The sequence below is a fragment of the Macrobrachium rosenbergii genome, chromosome 46 (genome assembly GCF_040412425.1).
Source record: "Macrobrachium rosenbergii isolate ZJJX-2024 chromosome 46, ASM4041242v1, whole genome shotgun sequence".
NCBI classification, from domain to species: Eukaryota; Metazoa; Arthropoda; class Malacostraca; order Decapoda; family Palaemonidae; genus Macrobrachium; species Macrobrachium rosenbergii.
In genome coordinates, this window is record NC_089786.1 from 49,816,048 (window position 1) to 49,835,463 (window position 19,416).

The 19,416-nt window shown below is 42.3% G+C and overlaps 1 protein-coding gene across 3 annotated transcripts; it reads left to right on the forward strand.

The window, feature by feature from the left end:
• The first annotated feature begins 922 nt into the window (after positions 1-922).
• LOC136830308 (enoyl-CoA delta isomerase 2-like) lies at positions 923-19,209 on the forward strand. Of its 3 annotated transcripts, none has more exons than XM_067089717.1 (7): positions 923-1,053; positions 3,155-3,371; positions 4,231-4,388; positions 5,596-5,713; positions 14,859-14,978; positions 15,674-15,844; positions 18,968-19,209. In XM_067089717.1, exons 1-7 carry the CDS (start codon positions 1,019-1,021, stop codon positions 19,088-19,090), a joined length of 942 nt encoding a protein of 313 aa, XP_066945818.1. In that variant the 5' UTR covers positions 923-1,018; the 3' UTR covers positions 19,091-19,209. The 3 variants fall into 3 exon arrangements, with proteins under 3 accessions (XP_066945818.1, XP_066945817.1, XP_066945819.1); XM_067089716.1 differs by lacking the exon at positions 923-1,053 and adding an exon at positions 1,169-1,251; XM_067089718.1 differs by lacking the exon at positions 923-1,053 and adding an exon at positions 2,771-2,884.
• Positions 19,210-19,416: the final 207 nt, after the last annotated feature.

The window sequence follows — 19,416 nt, forward strand, 5'->3', positions numbered from 1 at the left end:
GTATTTGAAAGTTCATTTGTCACCGATTATAAGATCTTAGCTGATAAGTTCTGCTTCGACCGGCCAATGAAGAATTAGAGGAATTTATTTCTGGTGATAGAAATTCATTTCTCGCTATAATGTGGTTCAGATTCCACAATAAGCTGTAGATCCCGTTGCTAGGTAACCAACTGGTTCTTAGCCACGTGAAATAAATCTAATCCTTCGGTCCAGCTGTTAATCAGCTCGTTAAATAAGTCTAATACTTCGGGCCAGCCCTAGGAGAGCTGTTAATCAGCTCAGTGGTCTGGTAAAACTAAGGTATACTTTTCAGTGGTCTGGTTAAACTAAGGTATACTTAACTTTGATAAGTTCTGGGTTGAGATTTTGAAGAGAGAGGAGGATGACTTTTCTGATCTTGCAAATTTTGCTCTCAATATTTTGAAGTTTACCTCACTCAAATGCTGAATGTGAAAGAGTTTTTAGCAAGATAGATCTTTATATAACTAGACAGACTGAATACTGATACTGTTAACGGTGCTTTGTTAACGACAGAATGTGTCAAAATACAGGAATCCTGTATTAATTTTTAAACAGTTCACTATTGTACTAAAACGTATTAGAAGATCAGGATGAATAGTCATACCTCTCTCTCTTTCTCTCATTGATGTGTTTTGTATCTGAATCATCTTTGATGTATTTTTGTACTGGAATAATCAATTTTCTTTCTTAGTGAGTTTATTACAGTTTCATTTTAATTTCACTCAAGAAAAAGTAATTTTGAGTTCGTTTGTAATAGAGTATATTCATATTTTTGAATTTAAATTCTAAAATTTTATTTTCATTCAGTTTAGAGAAATAGATTTTGACAAGTATGTTTCATTAAATAAGCATACTAAAACATCTTTCAACAAATCCTTTATCCTATTCCTTATGATGTTATATTTCAAAATACGATATATTTTTACGATAATTTTTGATGAAAAGTGATAATTTTAAGGTCCACCAACGATAATCCAGTGAAAAAAACTTGTCAAAGATGTCGGCTCTTCACGCTGCCAGACGCATATTTTGGTGAGGATAATATTTAGTAAAAAATTCTTCATGCATGCTCTAAATGACATTGTAGTTTAGCCCGTAAGTTGAATGGGAGAAAAGGCAGCCTTTAGGCTGGTATAGGCCTACGGTAACGTAGCTTAGGCCTATGACGATAACAAGGGGTCCCTTTGCACTTGAACTCACCTGTAGCTTAGGGTATTCATTAATACTGAGGTAATAGGCCTATTTTAATGTCTCAACTCGATGTTGATTTTAGGTCTTTAATAGGCCTAGGATATCGGGCTAGGCCTACTTAGCATAATAGCCTACGAAAATCCTACTGAAACCTTTAATAGGCCTAGGCTATCGGCCTAGTTAGTATAATAGCCTACAAAAATCATACTGAAATCTTCTTTAATAGGACTAGGATATCGTGCTAGGTCTACTTACCATAATAGCCTAAGAAAATCATACTGAAATCTTGTTTAATAGGCCTAGGCTATCGGGCTAGGCCTATGTAGCATAGTAGCCTATGAAAATCATACCGAAGTTTATCTCCAATTTAGGCCTAATTCTACCAAGATAGGCCTATTTACTGTATTTTCTTTATGTTGTAACATTCACTGGTAGGCCTAATGTCTCTCATATTCGCGGAACCGCTCCATACAGCCAATGCAGAGCTAACACTTTAATAGGCCTAGGCTTTAAGGCTACTTAACATAATAAGAAAATCATACTGAAAAATATCGCCAGTTTAGTTTCTACCAGGATAGGCCTATTTACTGTATTTTCTTCATGTTGTAACATTCATTTTCATGGTACTAAACACAGTGCATGAGAGTGGTTTGGTGTTAAAAGTTTGCTGAATTTTGAAATGGCTTCCAAGTTCATGCTTTATTCTGCCTTAGGGTAGGCAGTTAGGCCTGTGTGGTTAGGAGCATTAGCGTAAGGTAGCACACAATTAAAAGGACTGGCTTTTTGTTGTTGCCGGTTTTGAATTCTGCTGAACATAGGCCTAGTCAGTTTAGTAGCAGGCTAGACTACGATGACAAACTTTCTCAACAAAATCGAGAAGAACTACCTTTAACTTCAGTTTTCCAGCTGCTTAATTTTGTGGTTTATGTTATATGTAATTCTTTTTATCCAATGGTGTCTCTTGAACAGCGACGGGACTGCTGCAAAAAAAAAAAGAAAAGAAATGAGAAGATAGCACCCAAAGAAATGCGCAACAAGCACAAGAGGGTTGGTGGAAACCTGTAGAATATGTTTCATATGAATCAAATTTAACCAAAGAGAGAAAGGTGACATGCCTAACCTCACCTAAGACGCAGACGTATGCAAAGTAGATACTTATGTAAGAAGTCAGCGAGAGCTACGGCTTAACTAGGTTAAGATTAGATTTGAACTTGCTAAAATACAATGTGTCCTTTTATAGACTAACCACTTTATATTTCCTTTACAACAAATGATGAACTATGAACCTATGACCATTTCTACTGGTTTGAACAGTAGTGTTGGAAATTCTTGTCGAAAGAGATATTGTTTGTTCAAAATTTTAAGGCATTTTTGCTTGATTAATTTGAACTTATTTTTTAATTTTAACGGGTAATTTATGTCTTTTTAGTATATATTGCATTGTATTGGTACAGTACATTTTAGACATTTGCATTCTTATATTTACAGTAGACTACTGATAACAATTCTTATATATACTATAATTCAAGGTCATTCTTCTCTTATGACACCAGGGCATAAATGGAGGAAGAAAAAGTGGTTGGCAAGAAAAATTTGAGACATAAGCTAACCTCCCGAAGGAGGTTAGTGCTGTCATTCCACCTACCATGGTGCACTGCAGGTGTTACTTAAGGTTCGTTGCAGCGTCACTTTGGCCCCTAGTTGCAACCTCTTTCATTCATTTTACTGTACCTCCATTCATTTTCTATTTCTTCCATCTGACTTTCCGACCTCTTTAACAATTGTTTTGCAGTGTAACGGTGAGGTTTTCCTCTTGTTACACCTTTCAGATTCTTACTGTCGGTTTCCCTTTCAGCACTGAATGACCTTATAGGTTCCAGTGCTTGGCTTTCTGCCTAAATTCTGTATTATTCCTAAGCTAACCTACTTCTTTTACTTTCAGCACAAGTGCAAAAGTGAGGTATAGTGGTGGAACCCTACGGCATGCATTAAGATGGCAACCAGAATGGTCAGCTTCAAAGGCAGTCTGTGGATCAACATTGCCACAGCAGCCCATGTCATCTCAGGCCACGTACGAGACCCTCAGCGTCACTTGTGAAGATGGCCTCCGAACCATCACCTACAACAGACCTGATAAAAAGAATGCCATTAGTGAAAAGGTACTTTTCGTACAGTTTTTCTGACGTCTATCCATTCATGATGTATTGTGAGGAATCTGAATAACAACTGTAAATGACCAAGAAGGAAGCTTGCAAGAAAGTAGGTTACTTCATTTCAGAGATAATTTTTTTTTGTTTTTTTTGCTGCATTTAGAGTACTGTTTCATGGTTTAGTCTTCAGCAGCTGACTCAAATAATATTTTTTTTCTTTATAAAACTTGAGTTCTAGTAAGTTTCTTAGTATTAATCTGTAGCACCATATTCATGAGCTCATTTTACATGATAAAAAAATTTTTGCTATGAGGAGTTTTGTCCCAGGTATGGCCAAATCGTGAAATGATTCTCATATGTATGCGATGGAATCACTAGAGCTTCAAAAGTTGGAATCACTAGAGCTTCAAAAGTTGGAATCACTAGAGCTTCAAAAGTTGGAATCACTAGAGCTTCAAAAGTTGGAATCACTAGAGCTTCAAAAGTTGAGATCACTAGAGCTTCAAAAGTTGGAATCACTAGAGCTTCAAAAGTTGGAATCACTAGAGCTTCAAAAGTTGGAATCACTAGAGCTTTAAAAGTTCAAACTTGGTGCAAATGCATAATTGTTGAACAGGCTCACATGAGTTTACTTATAGAATTTGTTTCAACTTATTTGTTTTTCTTTGATATGCAAAGTTGAGACAAGTTTGGGCTTTAACATCTGTTGATGAATAATGAATTGACTAGCCTTTTATCATTAACAGGCGTCTTCCAACAATTTGAATGAGTTGTCAGCTACTTAAGTATATTGTATTTTAAAGTTTTCAGGTGCGTTAATTTTAACTGAAGTGAAGAAGACTGTGTATATAAACAAAGTCTTTTCCAGATGTTTGAAGAAGTTGTAGCAGCACTGAAAGAGGCTGCAGATGATCCCAATACGCTCATCACAGCAACCACTGGGGCCGGCAATGTCTACACAGCTGGAAATGATCTGAAGAACTTTCGTCAGATGTCTGTTGCAGAAATTGCTGATTTGCTAATTAAGTATTAAATCAGTTTTGTTCTTCTGATTGTGTATTATTATTATTATTATTGTATAGTTATTATTGAGCAGTTAAACCAGATCATTGAAGCAAGGTTTTGACTTGTCGCACTTGTCCCAGGGAATTGGTTTTGAAATGAGAGCAAAAATTCAACAGGACCAATAAAAGGCAGAAAATGAGAGACCAGGAGGAATGAAAATAAAAGAAAAACTGTTTTGCTTGAGGTACACACTAGGCAGTGTCATTCATAATTAACATAACATAAACCATATACAGTGAACCCCCAAATTCACGGGGGATGCGTACCATACCCCCCGTGAATAGCTAAAATCAGCGAATACTTAAAACCCCAATAAAAACACTTAGAACTGCCAATTTTGATAGTTTAAACCCAAGAAAAACCCTGTAAAAATGCTTATACCTGAGTATTTTAATAGTTTTATCACAAAAAGTGCACTTATGAAAATTATATGAAAATACAGTAATTAGTGAATATTACTCAGTGAAAAATACCACGAATGGGCGAATTTTCCGCGAATAATGGCTAGATATGTTCCACAGAGAAACCCGCGAATGCGTGAGTCCGCGAATCATGAGAGTGCGAACACGGGGGGTTTACTGTAGATAGAAGTTGCGATGACAAAAGAAAAGTAATTCAATTGAAATTTAGAAAGCATAGATTATGCCTAGGTGCAGGGAATGACATTTAGGTAGCACAGAAAGTGCTCGGGCACAAGGAAAGAAGCAAAGGTTAAAACTAACAATTTTTAAAGCTTGCAAAGAGATGTGATACAAAGAAAGCATGTGGTACAGAGACAGCTATTGGGTAAAGCTACCGAACCTGTTATGAATACTGTTCAGGTTAATCTGATGATATAAATAGTTTTCCTCACCATTTATCTTGCAGCTTCCAGTGACTGTTACGTGACGTGCACTGTGAACATGGATAATTCCTGTAATGCAATTACTAACTTATAGCCTATACTGTAGTATGATAGGTTATAGTATCTTGTGGTAGGTTAGAGTAGGGTTATTTGTTATAAGCATTAGGGAAAGTAACTATTTTGTGTAAGTGACAATTCAAAGCCCAATTCAAGGTGCATAACTTATTAAATTTTTTTATAGTTGTGGCTTGAGTTAGTTGATCAGGTCGTGTGCTTAAATATTTATTGCTTGACAACTAAAGTATCCTATGGATTCTCTTCCAGGTATTTTGCTGCTTTTATCGACTTTCCAAAACCACTGGTCGCTGTGGTGAATGGGGCAGCCGTTGGAGCTGGGACTACTCTCCTTCCGATGTATGACGCCGTTTTTGCCACGGAAAGAGTAAGACACCTTATGTATTGAGGGGCTTATTTCTTATTCATCAGTTCTGATAAAAGTTCAATGCCTTTTTAGGCTTTATAAGAAATACAAAGTAAGATGTTTTCCATCTTGAAATATTGCTCCATTTCAGGGAAATAATTATGTCTGTAGTGGGAGTTGTAAAATTAATGACAGATATTTCATTTTGATTAAAATCAAATGCGAGTCGTTTTCCTTGAGGTGAAATGTCTTGTGGGATACATGAAACTGAATTCCCTGTTGTACGCCTATATTGTTATGTGGTGCAAAAGATGAAGTATTGTTAAATTCATAATTCTTACAGGACTGGCCTATATTCCTTGGGAGCCTTCCCGCCAAGTTATTGGTCTCTTTGTCTTATCCTTTTTGAATATAAGCATATTTGAATAGTGATACAGAAGTGGTAACAGTAGCGTGCATATGACAAGGGTTACAGACTGTTTATAATTCATGCTGCATACCATTAGAACAGCCGAAGCTAGGTAAGTGCGGAGTACTCCAGGCGTGAAAGCGTAGGTTCGTACGTTAGGAAAAATACAAATTTCTTTTTAATTTGGTGTTTTGCTTAAGAGGCAGTGCAGTCTTCTGCACCATATGTTGGAGAGATTAGTGCTGTCAGTGCACCTCATGTGGTGCACTGTAGGCATTACTTAGGGTGCCTTGCAGCGTCCCTTTGGGCCCTAGCTGCAACCCCTTTCATTCCTTTTGCTGTACCTCTGTTCATGTTCTCTTTCTTCCATCTTACTTTCCACCCTCTCCTAACATTTGTTTCATAGTGCAAATGTAAGGTTTTCCTCCTGTTACACCTTTAAAACCTTTTGATGATCAGTTTCCCTTTCAGTGCTGAATGACCTCATAGGTCCCAGCGCTTGGCCTTGGACCAAAATTCTATAATCCATTCCATTCCACATACGGGAGGATTAAGTACTTTTTATTATCTAATAGGAGTGTTTTAGCTACACATAATTACAGGACTGGCACTTTAGTTAAGGAGAATACAGGCAGTCCCCGGATTACGACGGGTTCGGCTTACGACGTTCCGAGCTTCTATGGTAATGCTCTTCGAATATATTCATCAAAAATTATATCCTGGGTTACAACACTTGTTTGTTCTGACACAATATACAAACCCTCGGTCCTTTACATTAGGAGATACTTTCAGGCGTAGGCTGGAAACGGCCGTTAAACTCTTGAACAAGGTGGTTAGGCAGTAACTACCTCCAGGTAGGCGGGGATACCCGCCTGCCCGGATGTAAACATTCCAGTTTGCTTTCGGCCGTCAGCTGTTGCTGACGTGTTTTTTGTTCTCTCTGCTGACTGTCGTTAAGCTCTTACGGTGGGATCTTTCTGTATTTTTGTTTATATATTGCGTGTGTTTGATATTTGGTAATACAAACCCACGATTTGTGATAACCTTGTGTAAGCCGTCGTTCCCTGCCTGTGTCTGGGGTTTGACGGCCAAGGGCATAGCTGGAGAAGCGTAGCCAAGTGGTAATGCTTCTCTCCAGCGGCCCTTTTCGTAATACTGGAGGCGCCCCTGTACTTTCTCGGGATTAGTTTGGGACGCTTTTTCTTCACTTCCCCTACATCCATCGGGACGTAAGATTAGTCCCTTCTTGGGCTTCCGCCCTCCGTGTGTAAGGGGGCATCACTAATTTCTTCCTTCTTTTGCTGAGTGTTTGTCTCCGCCTGCGCTTAGAGATTTGCGGGCTGAGTGGGAGGTTACGGGCGTCGTCGATAAGTTCCGCTTCCACGGCGCCCCTTGGTGGGCTCCCCTCTGTCCTTTTTCTCTTCCCGTAGGTTCTTCCTTCTCTCTCCTTCGCCCTCTTCGCCGCTCGTCGGGTGAAGACACGGGGAGGAGCGAGCAACCTCGTCTAGAGTAACTCCTAACGCTGCGTGGGGCTGTTCCCCTTGTAGCGGGAGGAGCCTCCTCTACTAATCATATTTGTTTTTTCTTTCAGGTTGACAGTGAGCATTGCAGAGACAGCAGTAGTTGGCTGGATATCATATATCAAGAATATCTTGCATGAAGCAGTCCCGACTTTCATTCAGTGTTGCTTCGGGATCGACCACAATACCTGATTAGATGACATATTACCACGCCGGGATCGCTCTGACTCTGTTCCCGCTGATGTAGTTCGATCGCTGTCATTGCTGGTTTTCATGTATGCTGTTGCAATGCTTCCTGCGTATCTGTGGTCTATCTGCTCCTGCTGTTCCCTGTGTTTTGCTCGTGTCAACTCTCACGACAGTCTCGGGCTGCTCTCCTGGTCTCCTGCCGCAGCCGCCCTGATCGCTCCTGTCGATGCTGGTGACTTTCAATGACACTCTGTCTGTTGCATTAGCTCCTGCCTTCCGAACAGCTACGTAGCTCCTGCATCGAATGTCCTGATCGTGCCGCTTCTTCTCCTAGTGGTCGTGCCCGGCCACTTCCGTTGTGTTCCTGCCTGCTGCCATCCTGTAGAAGACGTGGGCGTGAAGGGAAGGAAGTCGCCTTGTGGAAGTGACGCGTTCCTGGCCGTTGCATAGCTCCTGCTCTCCGAACCTTTGCCGTAGCTCCTGCATCGGCTGTCCTGATCATTCCTGCTGCTCCTGGCGGTCGTGCCCGGTCCGCTTCCGTGCATTCCTGCTAGCTGCCCCAGAGGTTACGATGTCCGCCATCCTGTAGAAGATGTCGGCGTGAAGATTTAGGAAGTGGTCCTGTTGAGGTGATTTTCCTGGCCGTTGCAGTAGCTCCTGCCCTCCGATCTGCTGCTGTAGCTCCTGCATCGGCTGTCCTGATCATGCTTCTCCCTGCGTCCGTTGTGTTCCTGCCGGACTACCCTGGAGGTTACGATGTTTCGTGTCGACCATCCTGTAGAAGATGTGGGAGTGGAGATGAAGGAAGCTGTCCTGTGGAAGTAGCCGCCGTCTTCTTCATCTTATCTTCGATTTCGTCTTCTGCTGCGTCTTCCCTTCCTCTCCCGAGGTCCTGGAGGTCCCGAGAATCGGCAGACCTTCATCGGCCGAAGGAAGGATGCTGCTTCTTCCCTTGATGCCCTTGGACATTTAGGGACTGCCTCCTTCCGAGGAGGCAGTGGGTCTCGTTGGCTCTTCCCGACCTTCGGGTTAGGGGAACCGATTCGCATAGCCGTGGGTTTTGTGTTTGGAAAGCCGTGGCGCGCAGACCTCAGTTTGTGTTCCCGTTCCCGAGTCTTAGAGGTTCCGCCTCTAAGATGGGGTTGCTTCGGGCGCTGTTCATGAGCTGCTCGAGTGCTCGAGATTCTATGGAATATCGAGTATCCCGATCTGGTCTGGAGAGATTTTCCTGGGCCCAGTTCGGGAGCAGTGCGAGAGAAAGGGCCAGGCACCCAGGTGTCTCGGTTCCTCTTCCTGCCAGCACCGCAAGCGCTCCCGAGTGTTTGCCAGTGCTCGGTCGGGTTCCCAGCCTGGTGTCTCGAACCTCTTGGTTCGAACACCAGAAGAAGCAAGGAAGAGATTCACTTTGGGAGTCCTGCGGGACTTCCAAGGGACTGACACTCTTCCGAAGACAAGTTGGCCGATTCGCATTTTCCTGTGGGATCTTGCGTTTGGGGCGCGAGAGCCGCGGCCTCTCGAGGCCATTCCCTCGTTGCCAGTCTTGGAAGTCTGCATCTAAGACTGGTTCTGTGCTTGGCTCTTTTAATCTATTAGGTAACAAAGCAGCCGCTCCCGATTTTCGGAAGTCTCGTGGGTAGCTCGAATTCTATGAATCACGAGCGCTCTCCTTACGAGAGCATAGGACGACGAGAAAGTGTCGAGACACCCAGGTGTCTGGTTGCCGAGACACCCAGGTGTCTGGTTGCCGGGACGCCCAGGTAGACACCCAGGTGTCTGGTTGCCGAGACACCCAGGTGTCTGGTTGCCGGGACGCCCAGGTAGACACAGAGGTGTCTGGTTGCTGGGACGCCCTTGTGTCTGGTTGCCGGGACACCCAGGTGTCTGGTTGCCGAGACACCCAGGTGTCTGGTCGCCGGGACACCCAGGTGTCTGGTCGCCGACACCCAGGTGTCGGTGTACCGCGACGCCAGGTGTCTCGATTCTGCCCGCCAGCTGCTTCGGTTGCTCGGGGGGCTTCGTTCTTGTGTCTCGAACTTTAGGGTTCGAGCATGCAAGATAGCAGACACAGAATTCCCCTATGAGCCTTCTTCTCGAGGGCCTTGGCCCGGTTTCGGCCTCGAAGGAGTTTAGAGTTCGGAAACTAGCAATTGTTCACAGCAGACGAGTCTGGCCTGCCCAGTTATGAGTCTGGCTCTGGCTCGGCTCGACTTGGCTTGCCAGACTGGCTCGGCTCGACTCGACATGGCTTGCCAGACTGGCTCGGCTCGACTTGACTCGGCTTGCCAGACTGGCTTGGCTGCGTTTCGCTCGCCCCATCTCGCCTGCCTCCCAGTCTGCCGCGATTGGATCGTGTTCTCGTGATCGGCTCGGCTCGGCTCGGCCCTACTCGGTTTTTTCGATTCGGGTTCTCTATGTTCGAGTGAATTTTTGCTCTTCCCAGGAAAGCACTTTGCCACGGCATAGCTGCTCTTCTTTCCCCGTGTGGCAGTAATCTCCTTCGGTTGATTATTGCTCACGGTCCGCCTCTCCTGCTTATCATTCTGGCAGGACAGGTAGGTCTACTCTTTCTCCTCACCTGTTCTCCTCTCCTTTCGGTTGTTCCGAGAGGAGCGAGACGGACAGAGAGAGCTCCGGCGAAATTTTCTTTCGGAGTTCGGCTGCCTGGCGTGCTTTGGGTGTCGGTCCCCGATTCTCTCAGATTATAACCAGGTAGCTGAGAAGGGTTTCATGGGATCTGTCAAGGTCTCCTCCAAGGGGAGAAGTACAGGGTTTCACGCATCGGAACAGCGAGGTCTTCCTCTTCAAGTTGCGATCGCCCCTGTGTTCTCGGGAACTTCGCGCTGATTCGTCGGCGCGAGGATCCCTGGGACAGGACCGCTCTCCCCAATGAATAACCTTCATCACTTGCAACCCTTGCAGTTTCTGAGGGGCCAGAATGTCAGGGACCGCCGCAGTCCTGTCTTCCGAGAAACGTTCTCAACCTGATGGATTCTTTTCTTCGATGGAGTTAATTCAGGTCGAAACACCAAACTTCCACCCCTGCCTCGGCAGAATATGAATTCTTCTTGCCTCGGAGGGTCTTGCTGACCACAGTTTTTTGGGCAATTCTGGTGCTAAGAAGAAGGACTTTGTCCCAATTTGGATCTCCAGTTTCAGAAGTCCTGAGTTGGCTCGACCCTTGGGAACGAACCTTTACTTGGTTCTGCCTTTCTCTTTCAGAGATTTGCCAGATACCCTGGTAATCAAGGTTCCCACCAGGGCACTGCCTTGTCCTTTGGACAATGGCCAAGAATTTTGGGTCTTATCATTTCAACTCGACCTTGGGTTCAAGCCAGCCCACCTCAACTCCTTAGCTAAGAAGTCCTAGGCTTCAGAAGAAGATTGCAACTGCTGATGCCTGGACAAAATGATGCTTATCGAGTCTCTGGAGCTGGCAGCAACATTGCCGAGACCTGGGAATGGATTCCTTCAGGAGAAGTATCTATTTCCCTTAGGTCTCGGCAATTCTTTCCATCGCCTCCTCTCCCGTGCTCCCGATTCGGGAAATGCCAGCCGGCTAGAGCTAATTGTCTCGGTTCCTGTCATCTTGCAGAAGCTTCCCCATGGTCGAAAATGGAAGTCTGCTTCCTTTTGCCCGTTCTTTTTCCTCTTCGAGGTATGAGGAAAGAGTTAGGCTAATGCTTGATTATAGGAACCTTCGAATATGCCTTCATATTTCCCTCAAATCTTGTGTCTACTCACAGATTCACAGGTTGAGGAATAGGCGCACACTGGTAAAGACCTTGTCTTGAATTTGTGCGACCAAGATGATTAGTACCTTCTTCCGTCACTGTCCTGGGCTCAGGGCAGCCTTTTGGCCGTCCGAGAATCCAGGATGGGTTTTATGGCACTCACTGGTTTCATTGAACAATAAAACCACAACAGTGACTTTTGTCGACAAACAGGAGGCAATAGTTTTTCCCCCTGTTTATCTCGACATTTGAAGGTACTCGAGTGTTGTTCTATTGCACACTGACAGCTCAATTAACCAGATGCATCCCTGGTGGGGATGTATTGGTAGGCAAGCCTGGCCTCGGGTTTGAGTGATCGGGACAGAACATGCTGCTCACTCTTTTTTCACGAAGACTCATACAGAGACTGCTGGACTGAGAAATCCCTACCGTCCTTCTGTTGCCTCCCCTGCACACAAGTCAGTAGTGTTTTCTCGCTCCCTCATACCAGACCAGGGGCCGCTCTGTTGAGGCATGCTGTCTTTTGGTGAAAACTCGATATCAACGTTTTTCCCTCCGTATTTGTCCGTTTCGCTAGGGGTTCACAAACATTGCTCACCCCGAGTTACAGACAAATACTTAAAAGACTTCCCCTCCTTCCGAACTGATTGCCGAGGCATCGAGAAGAATTCCGCTTGACCCATCCTCCTGTGCAGCTACACAAGAAGCGGTTCTTGAGGCAGTACATCCCTGTGGGTTCAGGACTGGGAGACTTTCCAGCTTTCCTTGCAAGCACAGGCTTTCTCGCTGAGCGGCAACAGATATAGCTGGATATCCCTTGAAGTCCTCTGCAACACTGTCCCAGGGACTGGATCCGTCTTCGCTGGTGGTGTCGTTGTCGGAACTTCTTCCCGGTCAGAGTCGCTTGTCAAGTCTGGACTTCCTCGTCTTCTCCGCCGAGGGCTGCTTCTCTCCCTTTCAGTTTTGAAGAATGTAGGCCCTTGCGGCCTAGTCTTTATCTGAAGTAGCCTTCGTCTCCTTAGTCGAGAGTTAGCTACGGACAAGAAGCTTCTTCAGTCATGCTGTCCCAGGAATGTTTCCTGGGTGGCATGCGACTCTTGTTTAGGGTTCCTGTCCGTGCTCTGCACTCGCCCTCGAGTCGCCGGATAGAGATATGCCCTCTTAGGTCCATCTCTCATGTTACCCTGGCCTTGGCGTAGAAGATGGAAGAACAGGGTGGGGATCATCCTTCTCGGATGTCGTAGGTGGACTCCAAATCCATTGGCATCAACTGTTGGGTTTGAGTCCTTCTTGTTCCCCCTCCTCCTTGGACTTTGTATCGATGATCCAGATCATTCGTTACTTTGTCCTATTGGGAGCTGTGGTACTTTCCGAAAGGTTCGACATTCCTAACCTGGATGTCGTCAACGTTTTCGCCAGTACTGTCTCTCCCAAGGAAGAAGTGTCTAAGGGCACATCTTCCTCCTGACTTCGTGAAGCGATCAAGGAGGTACTTGGCAGCTGATGACAACGATACCGGTACCTTTCACCCGAGCTCACAAAGTCGATGGCTTGGTCCATCCCTCGCATTCGGAAGAATATGTCGGTCCACAGGAGCTGAAGGCGGGTGTGTCTCCCAACAGACTACCTTCTACCTCTGGGATGTTGCACACAAGTCCTTGGACACTTTTTCCTTGGGTCCTGTGGTGGCTGCTCAACAAGTTGTGTAGCTTATCCAGCTCCCTTAACGGGACAGGATTGCATCTCGCCTATGGTGTTGGTTCTGGCTGTGATGGCGAGAATGGAGGTTGAGTGACTGGCCTCTCTTCTTTCTCCCCATCCTGGCTCTCTTCCCACGGGCAGGGAGCGGAAATGCCAATACAAGCTGGACCGGCACAATGGGCAGATAAGACATAACAGGAGCTCCCATTCTATTTCCGTTAAGGTTAATAGAAGTAACCCCACTCCTTCCTCTTGCAAGGGGAGGAAGAGAGACCATGACTATGAGACAACCCAATGCTTGTATTTGCCTTTTTGTCATCCGACTCAAATTCTTCCCAGCCTACTTTGCATGAACTGACGTTTCCTCTTTCATGCAAAGGGACCCAGAAGTCTGACAACTGATCCCATGCAGTTTCTTACAACCCGATCTTTTGTCAGAGGCAGTTTTTCCCTTCCTCGCTCTCACGACCAGGAAGGGAAGACAAGGTGGTGAACTCCAGTCAGTTCAGAGAGACTTTCTCAGATTCCTCCCTCCAATAAGTGAGTCTCCTAATGTAAAGGACCGAGGGTTTGTATATTGTGTCGGAACAAATAACAATTTTTGAAAGTAAATTGTATTTTTCCTAACTATACAAACCCGAGGTCCTTTACAATTATGCCCACCTCATGCCACCCCTCAATCTGTACCTGGGCTGAAAGGCAAACTGGAATGTTTACATCCGGGCAGGCGGGTATCCCCGCCTACCTGGAGGTAGTTACTGCCTAACCACCTTGTTCAAGAGTTTAACGGCCGTTTCCAGCCTACGCCTGAAAGTATCTCCTAATGTAAAGGACCTCGGGTTTGTATAGTTAGGAAAAATACAATTTACTTTAAAAATTGTTATTTCGGGTTTATGACGGCGATCCGACGGAAGAAATATGGGAGAATGGTCAAAATTTGGAGGTTTTTTGATGAAAAACAATAAAAAAGCAGTTTACGTCATTTACAAGACACCCAAATGATTAAAAGTAAGGTTTTCTTACGATTTTTGAAGATATTTTGGGTTACAACGATTTTCGGCTATGATGCAGTTGAAACGGAACCCCCATCAGAAACCGGGGACTGCCTTACTACCCTGGTTATGATACCGACATGTCCTTTTTATCCAAAAGGTTTTACATTGAAGTTCAGTAGGGTTCAAAAGTTCAAGAGATTGCCTTGCAGTGGTCATCATGTTCTATAGGAAAATATGTTCGAGAATGAAAATTGATGTGAACAGAGATTACTGGCATGAAGTTTTTATTTTTATTTATTTTTGTGTAGTAACACCTCAAGTTAGCAGACTTCTGTGATTATCAGCTCCGTAACATGATTATTTTTCCCTGTGCTACCATTTTAGTTATGATACATCATTACATCAGGTGTATCTCTTAAAGTGCATGCCAAGTGTAAAATGCTGTTATTTTAGGTTAGAAACTATGTGGAATGACTTTAAAATAATCAAGTGTAGGCAGCCTTGTTACTTATCAGAAAGACTAGACCCCCAAAGATGTCTGATAAGTTGACGTGTTAAATCATTACTTTCATTAATTTAACATTCACATTGGCATCTTGTTTTTTTCTTCTTCTAAAATAGGCAATATTCTTCACACCATTCTCATCTCTGGGCATAACAGCAGAAGGATGTTCCACGTACACCTTCCCAATGGTCATGGGGCACAGCAGAGCAACAGAATTATTACTTTTTGAAAAAAAGGTAAAGTTTCGACTATGTGGGTTAGAATGGTTGATTTAAAATTATGTATTGAGTGGAGCAAAGGAAACCATCCCAGAGTCTTGGGACGTATGCTCCATTTTAACCTGTGGTGTCATCTATCATCCCCAAACAGCTGACAGAGACAAATTTGGTCGTATTTTTGTTTACTATGAAATATCAAGGATCTGGGAGATTGCATGCTTCATGAAATGAATTTGGGAGTGACTTTCTGTGTTTTAATCGAACAAGAAATACTGGAAGTGTATTCATAAGATTTTATTCTTCTATATGTTTTGAAGAACTATATAGGGAAAGGAGGCCCCATGGAAGACAATGGGATAGGTGGAGTGATAGATTATGTGAAAGTTACTCTACTGATTTATTATAATCCTTGTATTTTCTTAGAAGTAATAATTTTTCTTCTTTTAAAGTTGTATATTCCTGTGAAAATTATCAAGATTATAGAATGAAGACTGTGAAGAACAGTCACATTCTTGAAAGAAGATAAATAATACCCTTATCTTGTGTATCAAATCTTTGTAAATTCACATTGTACTTCTAAGAATGAATCCACAAAACAAGAATTACTTACCCTTATTACAAAGAATTGTAATTCAGGGATAATCTGTGTGATTTAGCCTGCAGAATGAAATCCATTTTACCATTAGCCTAATTTTTTTTCCCCCTTTTTCAAGGTCAATGCAACTGAGGCTTGCAAATTGGGTCTTGTGACAGAAGTGTTCCCTGACAGCACCTTTCAAGAACAGGTGTGGCCTCGAGTACGTGCCATGACCAAGCTTCCACCAAAATCTCTCCTTTACTCAAAAAGGTTGTGTCGGGAAGTCCACCGTGCTAAGCTGCATGAGGTAATTTTCTTGTTGTAGTGGTGTTGTTTGTGTCTGTCCTTAACATCCTGGTTTTGTTGTGATCCACCTGTTTGACCTCAAAATAGATGTGGGTTGAACGTATGATTGTGCGGCCTTTCGTATTAAACAGCATTTCTGTTTGTTTATTTCTGCATGAAGGTCTTGTTTTCGTCAGTTTAACCCCTAGCCAGGGTTACTGTCTTTTATTAGCCTTCTCCAGGTGTTTCCAACACTCACTGAATGCCTAATTTCATAATGATAACTGTTTTATGTGCCATTCCTCTCTCCATGGGTCCAAAATGAAGTTATCAATAATAATAAAATGATAATATAAAATAATCATAACAGAGCAAAATTCCACTTAAAATAGAGACATTTCAATTTATGAGGGACAAGTTATGACATCAAATACGTACCATATAAAATAATCATTCATTCTCTTTAAGAAAGAGGGAGGTTCTAATTTTTTTTATACCTCTGCGTATTACATCAGTGTTTTTACCTAATTGCTAATTGTAATTTTAGGGTATTTTCGTTTTTTTGTTAGTGGCTAGAAATTCTTACCTTAACCGAGGCATTTTTAACTTATTTCACTTTTAAAGAATAATATTTTTGCTCTGTGTATGGATGGTCACCATTCATATGCGTTGCAGGTAGGCAAGGCACTTTAAACTGCAGTGATTATGCAATGCATCTGAAGAACAGTATTGTGTTTATTAGTGAATTGTGTATATAACTTCATTTTTGTAATTCATTGTCTTGAAGGCTATTTAGTCGATGAATGACCTACTAATGCAGTAGTTGTTTTGAAAGCATGAGTGTAGGAAAAGTTTATTTAAGAAATATAAAGGAACTGTTTTGAAAATAATTCAATACCCATATGACTGTCTATAGGGAAGGTATTGGAAATTCACTTAGTACCGTAGTATTAATTTCTAAGTCTGGTCTGTTGAAAGAAGTCTAAAGGAATAGAAAAAACAGCCATATATATGGTAATATTCATGATGAAGTAATGTAAATTTCAGTAGTGAGAAGAGTCACAATTCCTTGAAAATAAAGTATTCTAGTCGTAGGCTAGTTTGTGAATAGAAAGCAAGATTTTGGAGAATTGAGTAATGTGGATAATCAAATTGGGGACAATTTTGGATGCTAAGAGAGAAGTATTAGTAACGATCAACTGCTCATGCAATTCCATGCATCATGGCCAGCTCAAAAGCAGACCAACGTTATATCAACAAAGATACATCATAACTCAGTCTAACCTTCCCTTAACCTGACTGTGTCCAAAGATACAGTTCGCTGGCCGCCCCCCAGCAAGTGTGACCCTGCACAGTAGAGGGAGACGTAAACAACTTGGCCTATTCTTTGTTGGTAATTGGAAACTATAGATTGAATAGGAAAAGTTTTTGAGATGTCATATCTCAGTAGATTAATATTAAATATTAGCACAGTATTAGAACCTGTGGGAAGTTGGAACTACGTTATTTGTTATTTGGCAGCCAAGCATAATCAAGAAGACCTTAATTTAACAAGAGCTCAGATAGAAAGTGCACAAGATAGAAAAGAATGTGAAGAACTCAAGGGACTTCTAACTCTGTACAGGCAAAAGGAGAGAGAGGTTCATTAAGCAATGACAGTATTTTTGTTGGTTGAGACAAGTTGTATGACAAGAAATTTCCCTTTATCTCAAACCAAACTTGTACTTCCAGATTTTATGTGTTGGTACTCAGGAAATCCAGTTCTCTTTTGATCTTAATTAATTTAGGAACTTGTACAGGTCCAAGAATACGTTTTCATGTAGCACATAGCTTTTTATCTACGAGGTAAAGTGTAGGAAACCTCCCTTTAATTCAAATCAAATTTGTTTGTACCTGGGAAATTTTAGTTCACTTTAAACCTTATTTGATTAACTTCTCATGTAAGTCCATTGATTTGGTAACCCCCTTGGCTGCAGCCTTATTTTGATTCTCATCAAGTTTATTAACATTTTCATTTGGTGATTTTTGTGGAATGTATTGAAGTCTCACATTGTTATGTGTTGTGAATCAAGTAGACAGTTTATCAAATGCCTAGTCACAGCAACAATTATATGCTAACCCAGTGCCCTGCGTTCTTTGTTAGATTTGGCTTCAAAAATTATATAAACAGTTTGTCATTTTGTAAGAAGCAGACATGGTTAATATTTACGCTGGCTCCTGAATTAATAGATTGACATAAAAGAAAGAAAATTGAAAGCTCTCAAATAAGAATGCCTCTTTATGCATTGCTAAGGCTGTCTAACAAGAAGTTTAGTTGTAATTAACACGGCTCATCCTTCCTCTCAGGACTTGCAAGCAGTGGATTTTATCTTGAAAAATTAATATCATGTAGGTTTTTAGACTTTTCACTCATTTTTCTCTCTTACTTCCGAATGTGTGTCTTAGTTTTTGTTATATTTTTATGTTGAACCTTTTAATTCTCTTGGCGTTCTCTCACTACAGTGATTAAGTGTGGAGCTGCTGTTCTCTTATACAATGCTTCCATAATTGTTTAATGTTGTGTAGCTAAATACTACCTTGACATTAGCTTAGTAATGTCTTTATTGTTTACTTGGAAAATTTTTAGGGACCATTCATTTTCATTGAGGTTGCAGAACATCTCATAGCTCCAGGGTTTGGCTTGGCATCGTTGGCTGCCGTCTTTGTGATGCCAGATTACATTAAGAGCTTACATTGATCTGTGCATTGTAAATATTTCTAAAGGCTCCTTGCAGTGTTCGTATAGATCAGCCCTAGCCTCTCTCTCTTTTACCAGACTTCATTTTCAACGCAACCACTTATATCCTTATTCCTCCCTGCCTTCTCCAGTCCACCTCTTATCATATCCCAGCGCAGTATATTTCAAGTCCCATTATTCCGCTGCTCCATTACTGTCGTCATTTGACTTTTCACATGTTCCTTTGGCTTCTCCAACCTGTCATGTGGCTGCAGTGCTTCTCTCCAGTTTCTGCTTTATTCAAGAGCGGATCCTTTTGGACTGAATTTTTCTAATCCTTGGGGTGTGATTCAGTTACTGCTTATAAATTAATTATTTTTATTTAATGGTTCATGTGGAGCAGGGGTCATTGTTCATTTTTTATTGCAGGTGAACATTGCCGAATCCAAGCGGGTGGCAGAGCGTTTTGGGGCAAGGTTGTGGCCCGATAGCGAAGGATACAAAAAATTTGCAAGCTCTCTGCCCCCTTTGCCTGCGAATACAAAGATCTGATAGCAGTACTAAAAATAAAGCTATGTGTACTATATACTGTACTAAGTAACAGTTGATATGGTGTAATATGTGGGGTATATACTTTTGTTCAAACAAATGAATAGTACAGTACAGTGTACTGTTGATAGTTTTATTATTAGCTGAAGAAGAAATTGTATTATAGTGTTATATTAGTCTATATTTTATAGTGCTTGTTTGCAATTTGATAAATAAAAAAAAAATCATGTTTTTTCTTCCTCCAAATTTGTAAATGTTCCTGTTGAGGTGGCCACCCAGAACTCCTTCCTTATATGGATTTATTGAGCTTGTGTATCTTGCTGTTGTGA